The 15,618-nt window shown below is 42.3% G+C and overlaps 1 protein-coding gene across 8 annotated transcripts in view; it reads left to right on the forward strand.

The window, feature by feature from the left end:
- Positions 1–15,618, forward strand: part of FAM13C (family with sequence similarity 13 member C) — a 141,800-nt gene that overhangs the window by 111,281 nt on the left and 14,901 nt on the right. For 6 of the 8 annotated variants that reach the window (XM_070364556.1, XM_070364559.1, XM_070364558.1 and 3 more), the window contains 3 exons: positions 5,499–5,709; positions 7,315–7,453; positions 14,812–14,893. In XM_070364556.1, coding sequence (XP_070220657.1) covers positions 5,499–5,709; positions 7,315–7,453; positions 14,812–14,893 — 432 coding nt within the window. The remainder of the gene's footprint in view (positions 1–5,498; positions 5,710–7,314; positions 7,454–14,811; positions 14,894–15,618) is intronic. The other 2 variants (XM_070364560.1, XM_070364561.1) reach the window with 1 other exon arrangement.

Raw genomic sequence — 15,618 nt, forward strand, 5'->3', positions numbered from 1 at the left:
TGATCAATGTAATTTTCTGGTTTTCAGGAAGGATTTTGGAATTTCTCATTGCTCAGCTGATGGAGTGCCCAAATCTACTGGTGGTTCATTGGAATTAAAGTCAGTAATTGGCTCCTTCAAAATAAAAATGATGCTCACTACCCCGCCCCCTACTCCAGAAGCTTGGTGTAAATGGTGAAGTGCATACTGAGGTCAGACCCAGTTAGAATATGTCTCCTGAGCGCCTCCCTGTGTGTGTATAGGGCCTGCTGGCCACCTCCCCCTGGATGATCGAAAGTGCCTCCTAACTCAGCGCATCCAGAACCAAACTCATTTCCCCTCTGGCTCACCTCTTCAGTTTCCTAACTAGGTCAAAGATACCGTTGTAAATACCAACAACAACTGTCATGTATGAGTTCTATGTCATTGATGAGTTATTATGCCCCCTTCCCTGGGCACTATACAAAGCACTTGAGGGTCCTTATGTTTTTAAAAATCCTTCTAACATTTGTGAGGTAGACACTGATGTCATTTTCACTTGAAAAAGATGGGGAAGCTGAGATTGAGAAGGATTGAATAATGTATCCCAAGTCACACATCTGCCAAAGAATCAACTTGATCTAGGTGTTTCTGAAACTGTAGCCAATGTTTTTAGCCTTGATGGCGAACTGCCCCTTGGGGTCTGCAGGGTGCTTGCCTTGAAGCCCAGCCTTGCTTTCACCATGATAAATTCCTCACCCCTGTAAGCTCCCTGATGTTTCCAGTGACTGTCTACAGAAGCTGGCACATAAAATCCTGCTGGGAGTGCCAACCTTGTGCCATTTGGTAGCTTATCAGCTTCATTCATCCAGAATGTATCTTCATCTGTCCTTACTTTTACCCAACCATCCTCACCTTAGAAATACTGCTTCCCTCTCAGTGGTCTCTGAGCAGATAAGCTCATCTGTTTCCCTAGTCTTAGTTCTTGGGATGACTTCAAGCTCTCAGTGTATTTAGCCATTTAAATTCAACACATTCTGTAACTGAATCCATTATGTATCCATCAGAAGTTTTGAGTTTGTTTCTTGGTTGTGTTTTGGTGGCCCTTTTTGTGATGAGGCTGGCCAAGAACTCTGATGCTTGAGCCTCACTAGAATCGTGTACATGTTTCTGGCTTATTTAGTTTTTAGCACCATTGAAGGCTGATGTTTGGCATTTTGCGATGTATCTCAGTGTTACATATGGGCCCACGAGGATGGGCAAACCCAGAAGCACAAATTAACGAATCCACAAGTCTAGGTCTAATTTGTGACTCAGATCTCAGCAGTCCGTCTCAAGTGGGTACAGACAGGGATTTATTTAAATCTTAAATCACTTTATTTATTTACTTTATAATTAAAATTTTTATTGAAGTATAGTTGATTTACATTTGAATCACTTAAGAATTCACATTGGAGAAATATATTTTTAAAATCTGATTCATGTAACAGCTGTAAATAGCATCTGTTCCTGCCTGGGGTTGCAGCCACCTCAGAAATGGGCTCTGGTCTTCACACCTGATGATAATGACTTGTCTCCATTGTGGCCCCTCCTGCTCAGAGAGCAGGCTGCCAGGAATTCTCCCTGGCCTGCAGGGTCAGAGACGTGGAGTCTTCTGCCTCAGGCATTGGTCAGAGTCCCTGACCCCGACTGGAGTCATACCACCTTCCCTCCTGAATGTAAAATGAAGATCACAGTACTGCCATCCTCGTGTGGTTATTTTGAAGATTAAATCCTTGCAGAAACTCTAACTGGAAGTTTGAGGACATAGTGAGTCACTGCATAACTATTAGATATGATTATTATTCTTATTTACACATAAGAAGTGGCAGGAGGTACAATGTGTCGAGGATGCGCTGGCTCTCATTTCCCACATTAACCCTGTAAGGACTCTGTGGAACTGGTGCTCAGTAAGAGAGGATCATATTCAAATTCCTTATTTTGATAATTGTTAAAAAATGATGGTTCTCAGGGTTAACCACATTTAGCAGTTTCTTTGCCTCATGTCAATGTTTTGCCAAATATGCTATTCAAAGGATGCATGGGTGAACAGTGTTTTAATAGGAATTTATTTTAATGTGTATTAGTTGAAGAAATGTAACTAGCACGTCAAATTCATGATTTCTTGGCCCTCATTGCCTAAGATGAAGCTGATATTTTTAAAAATTTATAGATTGTAATTAAGATTATATATAATATATAATCATAAATAATGAGGAGAGGGATAAATTAGGAATTTAGGAGTATATATATAGTATTTTATATACAGTATTATGTACATAATACTGTATATAAAATAGATAAACATCAAGGACCTACTGTATAACACAGGAACTGTACTCAATATTTCATAATAAACTGTATGGGAAAGAATCTGAAAAAGAATAATTGAATCACTGCTATACACCTGAAACTAACATAACCTTTTAAATCAACTATATTTCAGTAAAAAGAAATTAAGATTATATGTATAACATAAACATATATACACACATAAATATATACATATATATTAAAAATAGGTTTATGTGGATATGGCAAGCATTTTGTGGGGGGTACAGTTTTTTTTCTTTTCATCCTCACTTAGTCTTGAGAGGTGCCCACTGTTATTCTCCCCATTTTACAGATGAAGAAACTGAGGTTTTTAAATGTTCACTTTTTTCTGAAGTGCCTCTTAACAGGTGGAGGACCTGGGATTCAAACTCACAATCTTTCTTCTCTCTTGTTCTGTTTGTGGGGGTTGTTTCTTACTTCCCTTCTCAGGTATCCTTTTTTCCCCCAAATTTTTATATTAACTTTTATTGTTTTTTTTTCTTCCTATACAATTAAGATGTATTCATTACAGAAATTTTAGAACACGCAAGGAAAAAAATTATTGAGCTAATGCACATAATGTTGAGATTATGTGCATTTTAAGTGTCAGTGATACACTATTGTTAAGTATAGGTGTGATGTCGTACAATGGATCTCCTTTGACTTTTCTATCACAGCCCTGTCAGATGATCTAAACAAGGATGTGGAGAGAAATCAGTGAACACACTGGAGCTCCACCAGAAAGTATGAGCGCCCCACACTCCTGGTTCCCAGACCCTCCCTCTGAACCATACTGCATCACAGCGTGGACCTTGGCGAGCTGCCGCTTCCTTTGGAAAGCATGTTCCCGGGGTCCCATCAGAAGCCACTCAATTTTAATATTGCCGTAAACTTCTCCCTGTTGGGGAGCCGGGTCTGCAAGTGGAGGCCTGGGCTGTGTTCCCAGGATGGTGGCAATGCTGGTTGGCACTAAGGCGACCCTGGGTTCTTCTGAGCAAGGAGCTCAATACCCTGTCTCCAATAGGCTTGTGTGCACAGGTTCAATTAAGATGCTTCTCAACTTAGATGCTTAGACAGAGAGCTCAGGTGCTACCCGATCACCAGTTTCTGACTGTCGCTTTTCAGCTGGTCACATTGGGATCTTTCGGGCCCACCACCTCCTTCAGTGGTGATCTGCTGGGAAGAGAGGTTGTGATGTTAATGGCACAAAAAATGCCACAAAAAACAGATGCCGCTTATATGGAGATTTACAGTTACAATTGCAGCACAGTTCAAAGCAAGCCATTCACAGTGGCCTGTGGTTCTCCGAAGTCACGTCTTAGGTCTCAGTGAGTTTCAGAGGCTGAGCTCTTTGTTCACCCCCATGTTAGTCATATGCCTAGGACCTCAAGTGCCCCCATTCATTGTAAAGCACCACCAAGAGGCTCCTGGCCTCTTAGTTTTTACCCTGGCCCCACAGCTGAGCTAAAGGCAGAGATCCTTTCCATTGCAGCAAAAGATGTGCTGGTCCCAGGTACTTGATAAAGATCTTTCTCTTCCTCATCGTTAATACCAAATGATACTACCCAGAAATAGGTAACATGAATAAAATGAATTTCTTCTTAGTCTAACGGTTTAAGAAGAGGGTTTGGTGAGGTACTCAGACACTCTTTGGTGGATGTCGAAGGTCATTGTAGTATATGCTGTCATCCATGTTACTCCTAGGGGCTCCCTCCAAATGGCAGTGTTTTCTGGCTAAATTATTCTTAGCAAGGGTGTTGCCTGTGGTGAGTTGTGTTAGTCACACTGCCTGTGGGCCTGGCTTTGGCATTCATCCGACTCCAACTTCTCCCCAGCCCTCACCCCATCCATTTCTGACCAGCCTCAGGCACTGACAAGTGCTGTTGGCAAGCCTCAGAGGCCCCACAGGAAGCATTGTCCACCCGCCCAGCCTACAGCCAAACAGAGGAGAAGCTGCCTGAAACATACAAGGACCTAATCCAACCTTTGTTGCACAAAGCAAATTGCATTTCAAGCTCTAGAGAACATGAGCCATTCATTCTAAAGCTGGCTAAGATTCATCCAGTACTAAATTGTGATAAACGTTTGTTTTGGAAAAGTGAATTGTCAGTGTTTCCAGATTCACTTATTCACCCAGAAAGGCTGTGTTTTTCCTCTTTCTTTAGGAAAGTCAGAATAGGAGAACGCCTCGGGTTGTTCTAACCTGTTTGCTGGGCAAAATCGAGAAGGCTCTGGCATGTTTTTGAGTAGCTCTGTACAGCACCTTAGGATGGAAGACTTAACTCAGCCCCCCGTTCCCCATCCCCCATCCCCCTCCCCTCACCTGGGTAGCATGGGGGTGCCCTCCCTCTCTGGACTGACCCTGGTCGGGGAGATAAAGAGCTTATTTAAAAGGGGAATGATCACAAAATTCAGGCAGAGAGATTGCCTCACCCAGGAGAGGGTTTAGAGCAGGTTTTGTTTTTGGTTTTTGTCCCAAATAAAATGGTATGTCAAATTTTAGAGAAGGACCAGAATCTCTTCTAATCTCACCATGCTTTGTGGTTGCTATGTAGCTTCTCTGATCATTTAGTGTGTTTATTTGTACACAGAAATGGGTACCATCTTGAGCTGAAATGTGTGGTTTTCTCATTAGCATATTCTGAGCATCATTTCATGTACATAAGCAGAGTTCTCCATCATGTTTAAGGAGTGCTGAGTAATTTTCTGTCTGGGGACTCTGCACCCCTCTCTTCTTGTTTTGTTTTCTCTTTTCTCTTCCTCCCCTCCGGCTCCTCTGCCTTCCTTCGCTGGCAGTTGTTATAACTGTTCTCCCTCATCTTTTGCTCCAGTTCCATGTAATTGTTTTCTCTTTTTCACTCTAACATTTTATAATATACTCTCTGACATATGCAAATAATATGAAATAAAGAGAGGATTTTTGTAGTTTTGGGCTATGCTGATGCTGTAATTTGGACTGAAATAATCTGTGTTTCCATTTTTGGTGTGTGTTGGCCTTGTAATATTTTCTGTCCAGGTTCTGTGAGAACAAGCATGACAGTATTTTGAAAGGCCTTCATATCCCCCAAAGGAAGAGATGACAAAAAGGCGAGGCATTACAGTGAATGTTGATGATCTTTGTTTAGGAACATGACAGTCTCAAGCCCTCTGTGGCTTCTGAGATGCGATGATTTATCTTATTTCCTCAGACCCTGCGCCTGTGCACAGAGATGGGCAGAATGAGGCAGACAGCACACCAGAAGACATGCAGTCTGTTGAGACTAGCAGGCTGCTCTATCACATCACCGACGGCGACAACCCACTGCTGTCACCACGATGCTCCATCTTCAGCCAAAGCCAGAGATTCAACTTGGACCCCGAATCAGCCCCTTCTCCACCCAGCACTCAGCAGTTTATGATGTAAAAAAATCTTGTTCTTATCTTCACTTCATACAGTTTTTAAATACTCCATTTATAAACTACAGTAAAGTGTGTGTCCAAAATAGAGCAAGCATGCCTACCAAAAGCAGCTGCGGGCCCTGAACCATACATGGCAAAAAATCAGTGTGCTTTCGAGTTAAGAATGCCGTTTGAAGCTTTCTTGTGTCAGAAGGAAATGGTCTGAAGACACAAGCTGCCCTATGGCTCACATGTTTGAATGTTTTTTATGAAATGACCAGAATCCTAAGAAATGTGCATATGTAAATACCAGAAATGCCATTCTTGGTGAGCTCACTAAAGTATTATTTCTGTGTCCAGGAGTGGCCTCAATGGATGGATTGTGGCAATGCTTGGCAAGTCGTTCATCTCAATTTCTTCTTAGATTCTTGAAAAGTGGTAGCTTATAATAGCTCCCCCTCAAAGAAAAAAGTGAAACTATGTGTGTTTTTTTAAGTTCCATTACTAGTTTTGATGCATAGTTAAAATGAGTCTTCCCTTGACTAAATGTATGTGCTGGGATTCCTACATTCTCTTTAATACCTCCTGCTGTCACTCATGAATTTATCCAGACCTTGTTCCATGGACTGTCTACTGATGGACTTGAGGGAGTTAGTGAATTATTACTATTTTAAAGTATGTTAGGTGAGAAAATAAACATATTTTCTAGAGAGGGAATCCATTTCTTTTATGATTCACAAAGGCTCTATTATATCAAGAAAACTACTCATCTGAATCCTTTTTGAAAATATTGTTAGTCTGGGCTTAATCCCTGATGACTCAGATGTAAAGAATCCACCTGCCAACGCAGGAGATGTAAGTTTGATCCCTGAATCAGGAAGATCCCCTGGAAAAGGAAACGGCAACCCACTCCAGTATTCTTGCCTGGAAAATCCCATGGACAGAGGAGCCTGAATGGGGTACAGTCCTTGGGGCTGCAAAGGACTGAGCACAAGCATGCATGCATGCCATTTATTGAGGATAACGCTGTCTCATTAGTCTGAAGTTGGCGTCCTCCAAGATTTATGAAATGCATTTCCTAGACTAATACTCTGACCTTTGTAGACAAAAGTCCTTGATAACATTTGCCTATAACAGAGTTCTGTGAATCAGGGGTCTCCAATACCCAGCAGATGCTACCATAGAAGCCTCATCAAATGAGGAACTGGCCTCTGAACTCTGATAATCCAGAAAGCTGGGTTTGTAGACAAGCAGCAGTGTTTACTGGAAGACCATTGTTTTGTTCTTTTAATTTGTTTTTTAATTGGAAGAATATTGCTTTACAATATTGTATTAATTTCCGCTGTTTAACAAGGTGAACCAGCCATAATTGTTTTAAGTTATATCTTTTAAAAAACATTTTCTTGGAGTATAGTTGATTTACAAAGTTGTGTTAGTTTCAGATGTACAGTAAAGTGAGTCAGTTATACATACACGTGTATCCACTCTTTTTAGATTCTTTTCCCATATAGGCCATTATACAGTATTAAGTAGGATTCCCTATGCTGTACAGCAGGACCGTATTAGTTATCTGTTTTATACGCGATAGTGTTCTTAATGACTCTCTCCCTCCCTGGATCGTTCCAGGCTCCGCAGTTCTTCCCGGTGCAGCTGTGGTGATGGCAAGGAGCCCCAGACCATTACCCAGCTCACCAAGCACATCCAGAGCCTCAAGCGGAAAATTAGGAAGTTTGAAGAAAAATTTGAACAAGAAAAGAAGTACCGGGTAAGGCCCCTGTGATTTGAAATGAGTGGACTGTGTCAGAGATGTATGGGCTTTTCTGTCCTTCCTTTTTGAGTACATCTCTGTGCCTGGGGACAGCTCGGTTCCCCTCGGCCAGCCCAGGACTCATCATAAGTGGAGTCCCTTCTGGGTCTGTCAACTGATCTCTGCTAAGATGATTTCTAGCAACAAATTGAAACTCTTATTTACAAACTGATTTAATTATTGATTTATCTTTTTTGTTTTTTTTCTTGAGGAACCTTACTATCAATCCCAGGACTTAAATTTGGAAAGATTTTGAATTATGGTTTTATTTGTTCTTTAACTTTTTCTCATTTGCGTTTGGGGTAAGAAAGTAGATCCAACATGGAGTCATTTGCATTTTGATAAGAACCTATTAGGGCTTCTCTGGTAGCTCAACTGGTAAAGAATCTGCCTGCAATGCAGGAGACTCTGGTTTGATTTCTGGGTCAGGAAGATCCCCTGGAGAAGGGATGAGCTACCCACTCCAGTATTCTTAGGCATACCTGGTGGCTCAGATGGTAAAGAACGCTCCTGCCATGCGGGAGACCTGGGTTCGATCTCTGGGTTGGGAAAATCCTCTGGAGAAGGGCATGGCAACCCATTCCAGTATTCTTGCCTGGAGAATCCCATGGATAGAGGAACCTGGTGGGCTACAGTTCATAGGGTCATAAAGAGCTGGACATGCTGAGTGACTAACCACAGCACAACCCAAGAACCTATTAAGGGCACAAAGGATGGAATCTCTAATTGTGGAACAGAATGAGGGAGAGTTTTCTTTGACAATAAAGTACTTTCTGGTTGATGGATGAGCACCTATCAAGTGATGTCTATTCAGGCCACTCTTAAGGACAAACCCTGATCTCATCCTTTCTCTTAGAGAGACACCAGCCAAACAACAGAATAGGAAAGACTAGAGATCTCTTCAAGAAAATTAGAGATACTAAGGGAACATTTCATGCAAAGATGGGCTTGATATAGGACAGAAATGGTATGGACCTAACAGAAGCAGAAGATATTAAGAAGAGGTGGCAAGAATACACAGAAGAACTGTACAAAAAAGATCTTCCTGACCTAGATAATCATGATGGTGTGATCACTCACCAAGAGCCAGACATCCTAGAATGTGAAGTCAAGTGGGCCTTAGAAAGCATCACTATGAGCAAAGCTAGTGGAGGTGATGGAATTCCAGTTGAGCTATTTCAAATCCTGAAAGATGATGCTGTGAAAGTGCTGCACTCAATATGCCAGCAAATTTGGAAAACTCAGCAGTGGCCACAGGACTGGAAAAGGTCAGTTTTCATTCCAATCCCAAAGAAGGGTAATGCCAAATAATGCTCAAACTACCACACAATTGCACTCATCTTACACGTTAGTGAAGTAATGCTCAAAATTCTCCAAGCAAGGCTTCAGCAATACGTGAACCGTGAACTTCCGGATGTTCAAGCTGGTTTTAGAAAAGGCAGAGGAACCAGAGATCAAATTACCAACATCCACTGGATCATCGAAAAAGCAAGAGAGTTCCAGAAAAACATCTATTTCTGCTTAACTGACTATGCCTAAGCCTTTGACTGTGTGGATCACAATAAACTGTGGAAAATTCTGAAAGAGATGGGAATACCAGACCACCTGACCTGCCTCTTGAGAAACCTATATGCAGGTCAGGAAGCAACAGTTAGAACTGGACATGGAACAACAGACTGGTTCCAAATAGGAAAGGGAGTACGTCAAGTCTGTGTATTGTCACCCTGCTTATTTAACTTATATGCAGAGTACATCATGAGAAACGCTGGGCTGGAAGAAACACAAGCTGGAATCAAGATTGCCGGGAGAAATATCAATAACTTCAGATATGCAGATGACAGCACCCTTATGGCAGAAAGTGAAGAGGAACTAAAAAGCCTCTTGATGAAAGTGGAAGAGGAGAGTGAAAAAGTTGGCTTAAAGCTCAACATTCAGAAAATGAAGATCATGGCATCTGGTCCCATCACTTCATGGGACATAGATAGGGAAACAGTGGAAACATGTCAGACTTTCTTTTTTTGGGCTCCAAAATCACTGCAGATGGTGACTGCAGCCATGAAATTAAAAGATGCTTACTCCTTGGAAGGAAAGTTATGACCAACCTAGATAGCATATTTAAAAGCAGAGACATTACTTTGCCAACAAAGGTTCGTCTAGTCAAGGCTATGGTTTTTCCAGTGGTCATGTATGGATGTGAGAGTTGGACTGTGAAGAAAGCTGAGTGCTGAAGAATTGATGCTTTTGAACTGTGATGTTGGAGAAGACTCTTGCGAGTCCCTTGGACTGCAAGGAGATCCAACCAGTCCATTTTGAAGCCCTGGGATCAGCCCTGGGATTTCTTTGGAAGGAATGATGCTAAAGCTGAAACTCCAATACTTTGGCCACCTCATGCGAAGAGCTGACTCATTGGAAAAGACTCTGATGCTGGGAGGGATTGGGGGCAGGAGGAGAAGGGGACGACAGAGGATGAGATGGCTGGATGGCATCACCGATTCGATGGACGTGAGTCTGAGTGAACTCCGGTAGTTGGTGATGGACAGGGAGGCCTGGCGTGCTGCGATTCATGGGGTCGCAAAGAGTCGGACACGACTGAGCGACTGAACTGAACTGAACTGACAGTGTTGCAACTATGAACTTTTCTTACATAAGAAGAGATAGAGCTAAGTGTCCTGATATCCCAATGCTGTTTTATTTATTGTCTGTAGTGGTGATCATGGCCTAGAGAAAAATTGTATCCATGTAGAATTGCACAAAGATATTGGGTTTTTGGCAAAGGGCCCAGAACAGCTTATTAGAATAAAAGAGAAGAGGGGATAAGGTCTCATACATCTTAAAATATTTAAAGGCTCACTGGGCAGTTGGTCCAGAGGCAATCTGCTGGTTCCTGAGGTGTGGGTAAGTTCTCGGGAGGGAGCTAAGAATAATATTTCTTTGTCCTATTCTTCCTGTCCTGTGTTTCCCACAGTGGCTGCAAATTGACTAAAAGAGAGGTTGTAAGGAGTAAATTTTAGCTTTGCAAAATGGATGGAAAAGAAAAATCAGATTATCTTTCAAGACAACTTCAGTCAGGGTGCTGAAGACTCTTCTCTTCCTTGAGGTCAGGCAGCCACAGCTGCTGCTGGTCTTTCATGTAGTAAGAGGGTGCTGTGCACATTGTAAGTACAGGCTTTATTTCACAGATAAGGAACAGGAGGCCCAGAAAGGACTTACAGCCTTTTTAAGGTAGTTATGTTCTAGCACCTCAGGCTTGGGGTGGTTAAAGATGAGTCGCTTTTACAATGTAAGAGTGGAATAAAATTCTTAAAGTGTCCGCATTTTGAAAACTTCAGATACCCTGAGAGGAGCTGATTTTCCTTGTCTGCTGCTGGAGTGTTGCTGGATCTGCAATGCCCTCGTACTAGAAACTGTAGCAAAGCAGCTAGGGCCTCCATCCCCAGGGGCCTGTTATAGTTCTTACCTGGCAATTCTTGAATCAGACTGATCTGGATTTGAATCCAAGCACAGCCACTTATGAACTCTGCGACCTGGGTCTTGTTACTTTATGTTCCTGAGTCTCATTCTATCCATCTGAACAGTGGAGTTAATAGTGACTTCTTAGGTTTGTATTAAATGAGGGAGTCCATATGTATTGCTTCTTACAGTTTTAACACCAGGGAAGTAAGTGGTCCTAGATATTACTAACTTTTTCATCTGTTTGAGTGATACTTGAACAGGCTATCCCATGGCAACCTCTGCCTTGTTGAAGAATAAAGGAAAATTATAGACCTTAATTTTCCACTAGATTTTTCTGCCTGCAGCTACAGACTCTAGATTGTGGAGAGTCTGTATATATAACAGGTCACCCAGCAGTTGGCTATTTTAGAAAAGAATTTCGCCTGGCACCTCCTGCCTTTGTCTGGAGAAACTTTAGGGCCAAAGCAGACACTTGCCTACACATTTAAACATGCAGATTGATGGATTTGGGGGCAGTGAAAAAGTCTTCATGGTCACGACTTCTCTGTGTGTGAAAGTCTTTGATGTAATCAGACCTTCAGTGTCTCAGGAAACAGGGCTTCCCCTCACCCTTCCTGTCTGGATGCCAGGCTGTGGTTAGAGGTTTGACATGTCACTGGACTTGAATTGGTTGCTGTGTGTATGGCTTTCCTTCCTGGCAGCCTGACTGTGGAATTAATAGCACCTGCTGCTAATTTTTGAATCCAAGTTCCTGCTGACCCTCCATGCTAGTCTGATGCCCTGATACAATGTACATCCTTCCTGCGGTGTTGAATACAACTATTTCACTTCCTGTCCAGAGCTGTGTTTATTTCCTATACTTTTACAGTTTACATTTAACTATTGTTAGACTCATGGACCTAGAAAAAACCTGTTTCAGCCAGATGTCCACTTTCAATAGAATTAGAGAATGTTAGAATTAGAAAGGATTTGTTAGTTTTCTCTTGTTTGACCACTGAAGAAACTGAGGCTCAGAGAAGGGAAGTAACTTCTCTGGGTTCACACAGCAAAGAATTAATCACAACTAAGACAGTAACATGGGTCCTTTCGTTCCTGATCTGTAAATCTTTGTAAGATGTCTTTTGAATTGTCTTTGCATGTGTGTGTGCTAAGTCACTTCAGTCACGTCCAACTCTTTGTGATGCTCTGAACTGTAGCCTGCTAGGCTTCTCTGTCCATGGCATTCTCCAGGCAAGAATATTGGAGTGAGTTACCATGCCCTTCTCCAAATGATCTTCCCGACCCGGGGACTGAACCCAACCTCTTAGCTCTCCTGCATAAATAGGCGGGTTCTTTACCACTAGCACGTTTGGCAAATCACAAGTCTGGTCCAGCCGCACCCTCAGTTATGTGACTCAGGAGCCCCATTTAAATCGCATTGAACAACATCTGCACTAAGGTTGTGGTATATGGCCCTTGGGGCCTATTAAACTGAAATATTTCAGCCCAGAAGTTAGAAGGCTTGAAGATCTACAGCTTGTGTGTGAAAACTTTCCATGTGGTAGGAGAGCTGCCATCCTTCTCAGCTTGATTTAACCTTTTTTGAAAGCTCTTCCAGGAGTAGGGGAATACAAAATTCATTTCAGAAAATGATTTTAGGCTTTCAGATATTTTGTCAGAAAATTTGGCCTTAAATTCCTACTAAGTCCTGTTTGCAGTACTGTAGGTTTACTTCTTTGGTGATCCTTGGCTTAGGGTCCTAGATTTTTGTTTTTAACAGTATTTCGAAAAGAGTGCATTAACTGTGTGGAGCATATCCAGTGAAAAAGGTGTGTTCCAGAGAACAGGATGTGTTTTCAGATCCATGTGGAGATTTCTGTGAGGATTTTGAGAAACCAAGTGTAAAATATTGACTGTTCACATAACCAGACTGTTAGGCACAGCCAGAGTACTCCACATTGTATCAGGGGGTCGTTCTAGCAGACCGTGGGTAGGACCAGGAGCAGCCGTTGGAGGTGTGTCCCTGTGTCGCTGTCCGTGGTCCTGAAACCAGGGCTTCCCTCCTGGAAACCAGAGTCTCCCTTCTGGGCTCCTGTAGGGAAAAAAAAATCACTGGACTTCCATGAAGGCGGGGGGAGGGGAATCTTCCTCAGTGTTATTTTGCATCTTGATTTTAAACTTTATGGATTTTGCATCTCTATAGAAGTGACAGAACCATGTTTTGTGTTTCACAATTAAAACATCTAATCCCGTGTACATTTGATGATCCTCTTACATGAGTACTGTTTCTTTCTTCAGACTTGAGAGGAACACGGTCTTCTCCCCATGTCTCTCTGTCTCACCAACACCTTGCTGATGTTACATGGATTTAATAGATTCTTAATCACAGCAGAGCCGCCAGTCTTGTCACTAACATTGCACACATTTCTGGCTATTATGACAGTGTTTATGATGTCTTCTTGAGCATGCCTATATAGCTCTTTGTATTACTATATCCCCAGTTCAAAGTAACCACTCATTTTCTTGAGCCTGTGTTTATGTTACCAGAGTGGGTATATTTGCTGTTCTTCTCTCCTGGTTTCTCTTTTCTATAGAAAATTCACTTTTATACTCTGAAAAGAAATCCAGAACTCAAGATAAATGATTTGTATGAATAGAGTCATATTCTTCTAAAATTAAAGCTATATTCTTATTGCCACATCCAAGTGTGATTAGTTACTAGTGAGGACATACTATCCTAGTATGGTATCCGAGTAAAGATAGCAATAATACTATTTTAAATTCTAGCTAACACACTGATAGTGTTTAGCGTGTGCCTGGGACTTTTTTCATGCATATTCATCATGTTTCAGACTCATCATGTTTCATGCATATTCACTGATTTATCCCTAATAGAAACCTTATGAAAAAGATGCTATTAAATCCTCATTTGATAGATGAAATTGGGGCATGGGGAGGCTAAATAATTTGCCCAAGTCCACACTCATATGGTTAATCTTTACTTTAATGCTACTCCATCTGGATAGTAAGTCTATAAACAGTGAGGAGTTGAAATCTGAGGATGAGGATTCTTCCATAAATACTGACTTCTCAGACTTACAAAGTTTTAGAGATCCTGGGGTCTCCTTTCTTCAGCTTGGAGCTTGTGACTGGTAGGAGCTAAAGCTTCCAGTTTGTAGTATTCCCTAGACAGGTGTGGTCATAAACCATGAACAGAGGCAAGGCAATGGCACCCCACTCCAGTACTCTTGCCTGGAAAATCCCATGGACGGAGGAGCCTGGAAGGCTGCAGTCCTTGGGGTCGCTGAGGGCCGGACACAACTGAGTGGCTTCACTTTCACTTTTCACTTTCATGCATTGGAGGAGGAAATGGCGACCCACTCCAGTGTTCTTGCCTGGAGAATCCCAGGGACAGGAGAGCTTGGTGGGCTGCCGTCTATGGGGTGGCACAGAGTCAGACACGACTGAAGTGACTTAGCAGCAGCAGCAGCAGCAGCCCTCTAAGTTGATATAAAGAATGACCTGGCCGTGGGGTGTCAGGTGTGGGTAGCCCACAAGGTGATTGAGAGGTAGACTTTATGGGGCACTGGCATGGTGAGGACTGTGTAAAAATGCTGGGTGACCAGGCATGTTTAGAAACAAGGTTCATGGCAAGGATGAAAGAGTGGAGGAAGTCAGGAATGTTTGCTCTGCTTCTCAGATGCAACTTCATCTGCTGGAGATAGCTTGCCTGAAGTTCCCTCCCAGCTTTATATATGTTCCTGAACTATCTTTGTGTGCTTCAGCTGCTTAACATTTGTTTTTTGTTTTTTTCCTTTTCTCTCTTTTTTCCCCTCCCTCCCTCCCTTTCCCTCCTTCTACCCCCATTTCCCCCTCCCTCGCAGCCTTCCCATGGTGACAAGACCTCTAATCCTGAAGTCCTGAAATGGATGAATGATTTGGCTAAAGGTCGTAAACAGCTCAAAGGTAAATGCTAGCAAGGGAGTCTCCTTTTTAAGGAAGGAAGCAGTTAAAATTGTGATAACATGCTCCAAGCAGTTTTGGATTCTCTTCTGCCTGGGCCTTCTTTAACCTTGTCTCCTGCCGAGCTTGGAGGCCCTGTCTTAAAGAGTCCTGGGTCCCCTTCATTGTTTGATCCCATTGAATACATCTGCCTATAAAGGGACTGAGGAAATCCAGCCTCCCAGGGGGAATGATTCACTTCAGTGCCAGGAACATTTCAACGTGGAGTGTTCACCTCCTTGGGTTGTTGGGTTTTTGGATGTTAGAAAGAGGCCTGAGCAGTCGTTGATTCCACAAACCCAAACTGCACAGAGGAGGATATTTATGTCCAGAGAGAGGGGACGGTGACATGTCTGGAAGGTGGTGAGTTCAGAGTAAAACTAGGTTCTCTTGCCTCCTAATCCAGTCTCCTCCTTTCTTTGTCTCTCTGGAGATGGTGGTCTGAGTGTTAATTAACTCTCAAATCCATTTTAAGGGATTGTAGTTATTTACCAATAAAAATTTATTTTCTTCCTCTTCCTACATTTTTATCTCAATACCTAGAGACATAGGAGCTTTTCCAGATTTCTAGAAGGATGGTGATAAAGAACTGGAAAGGAATATTAAATTAATTCAGTGGTATTAAACTGTAGTGATGTAGCAGGTTTATAAAATATGCAGTGTTTAAACACCACGCCAGAGCCTAACTA

The sequence above is a fragment of the Bos mutus genome, chromosome 28 (assembly GCF_027580195.1).
Source record: "Bos mutus isolate GX-2022 chromosome 28, NWIPB_WYAK_1.1, whole genome shotgun sequence".
NCBI classification, from domain to species: domain Eukaryota; kingdom Metazoa; phylum Chordata; class Mammalia; order Artiodactyla; family Bovidae; genus Bos; species Bos mutus.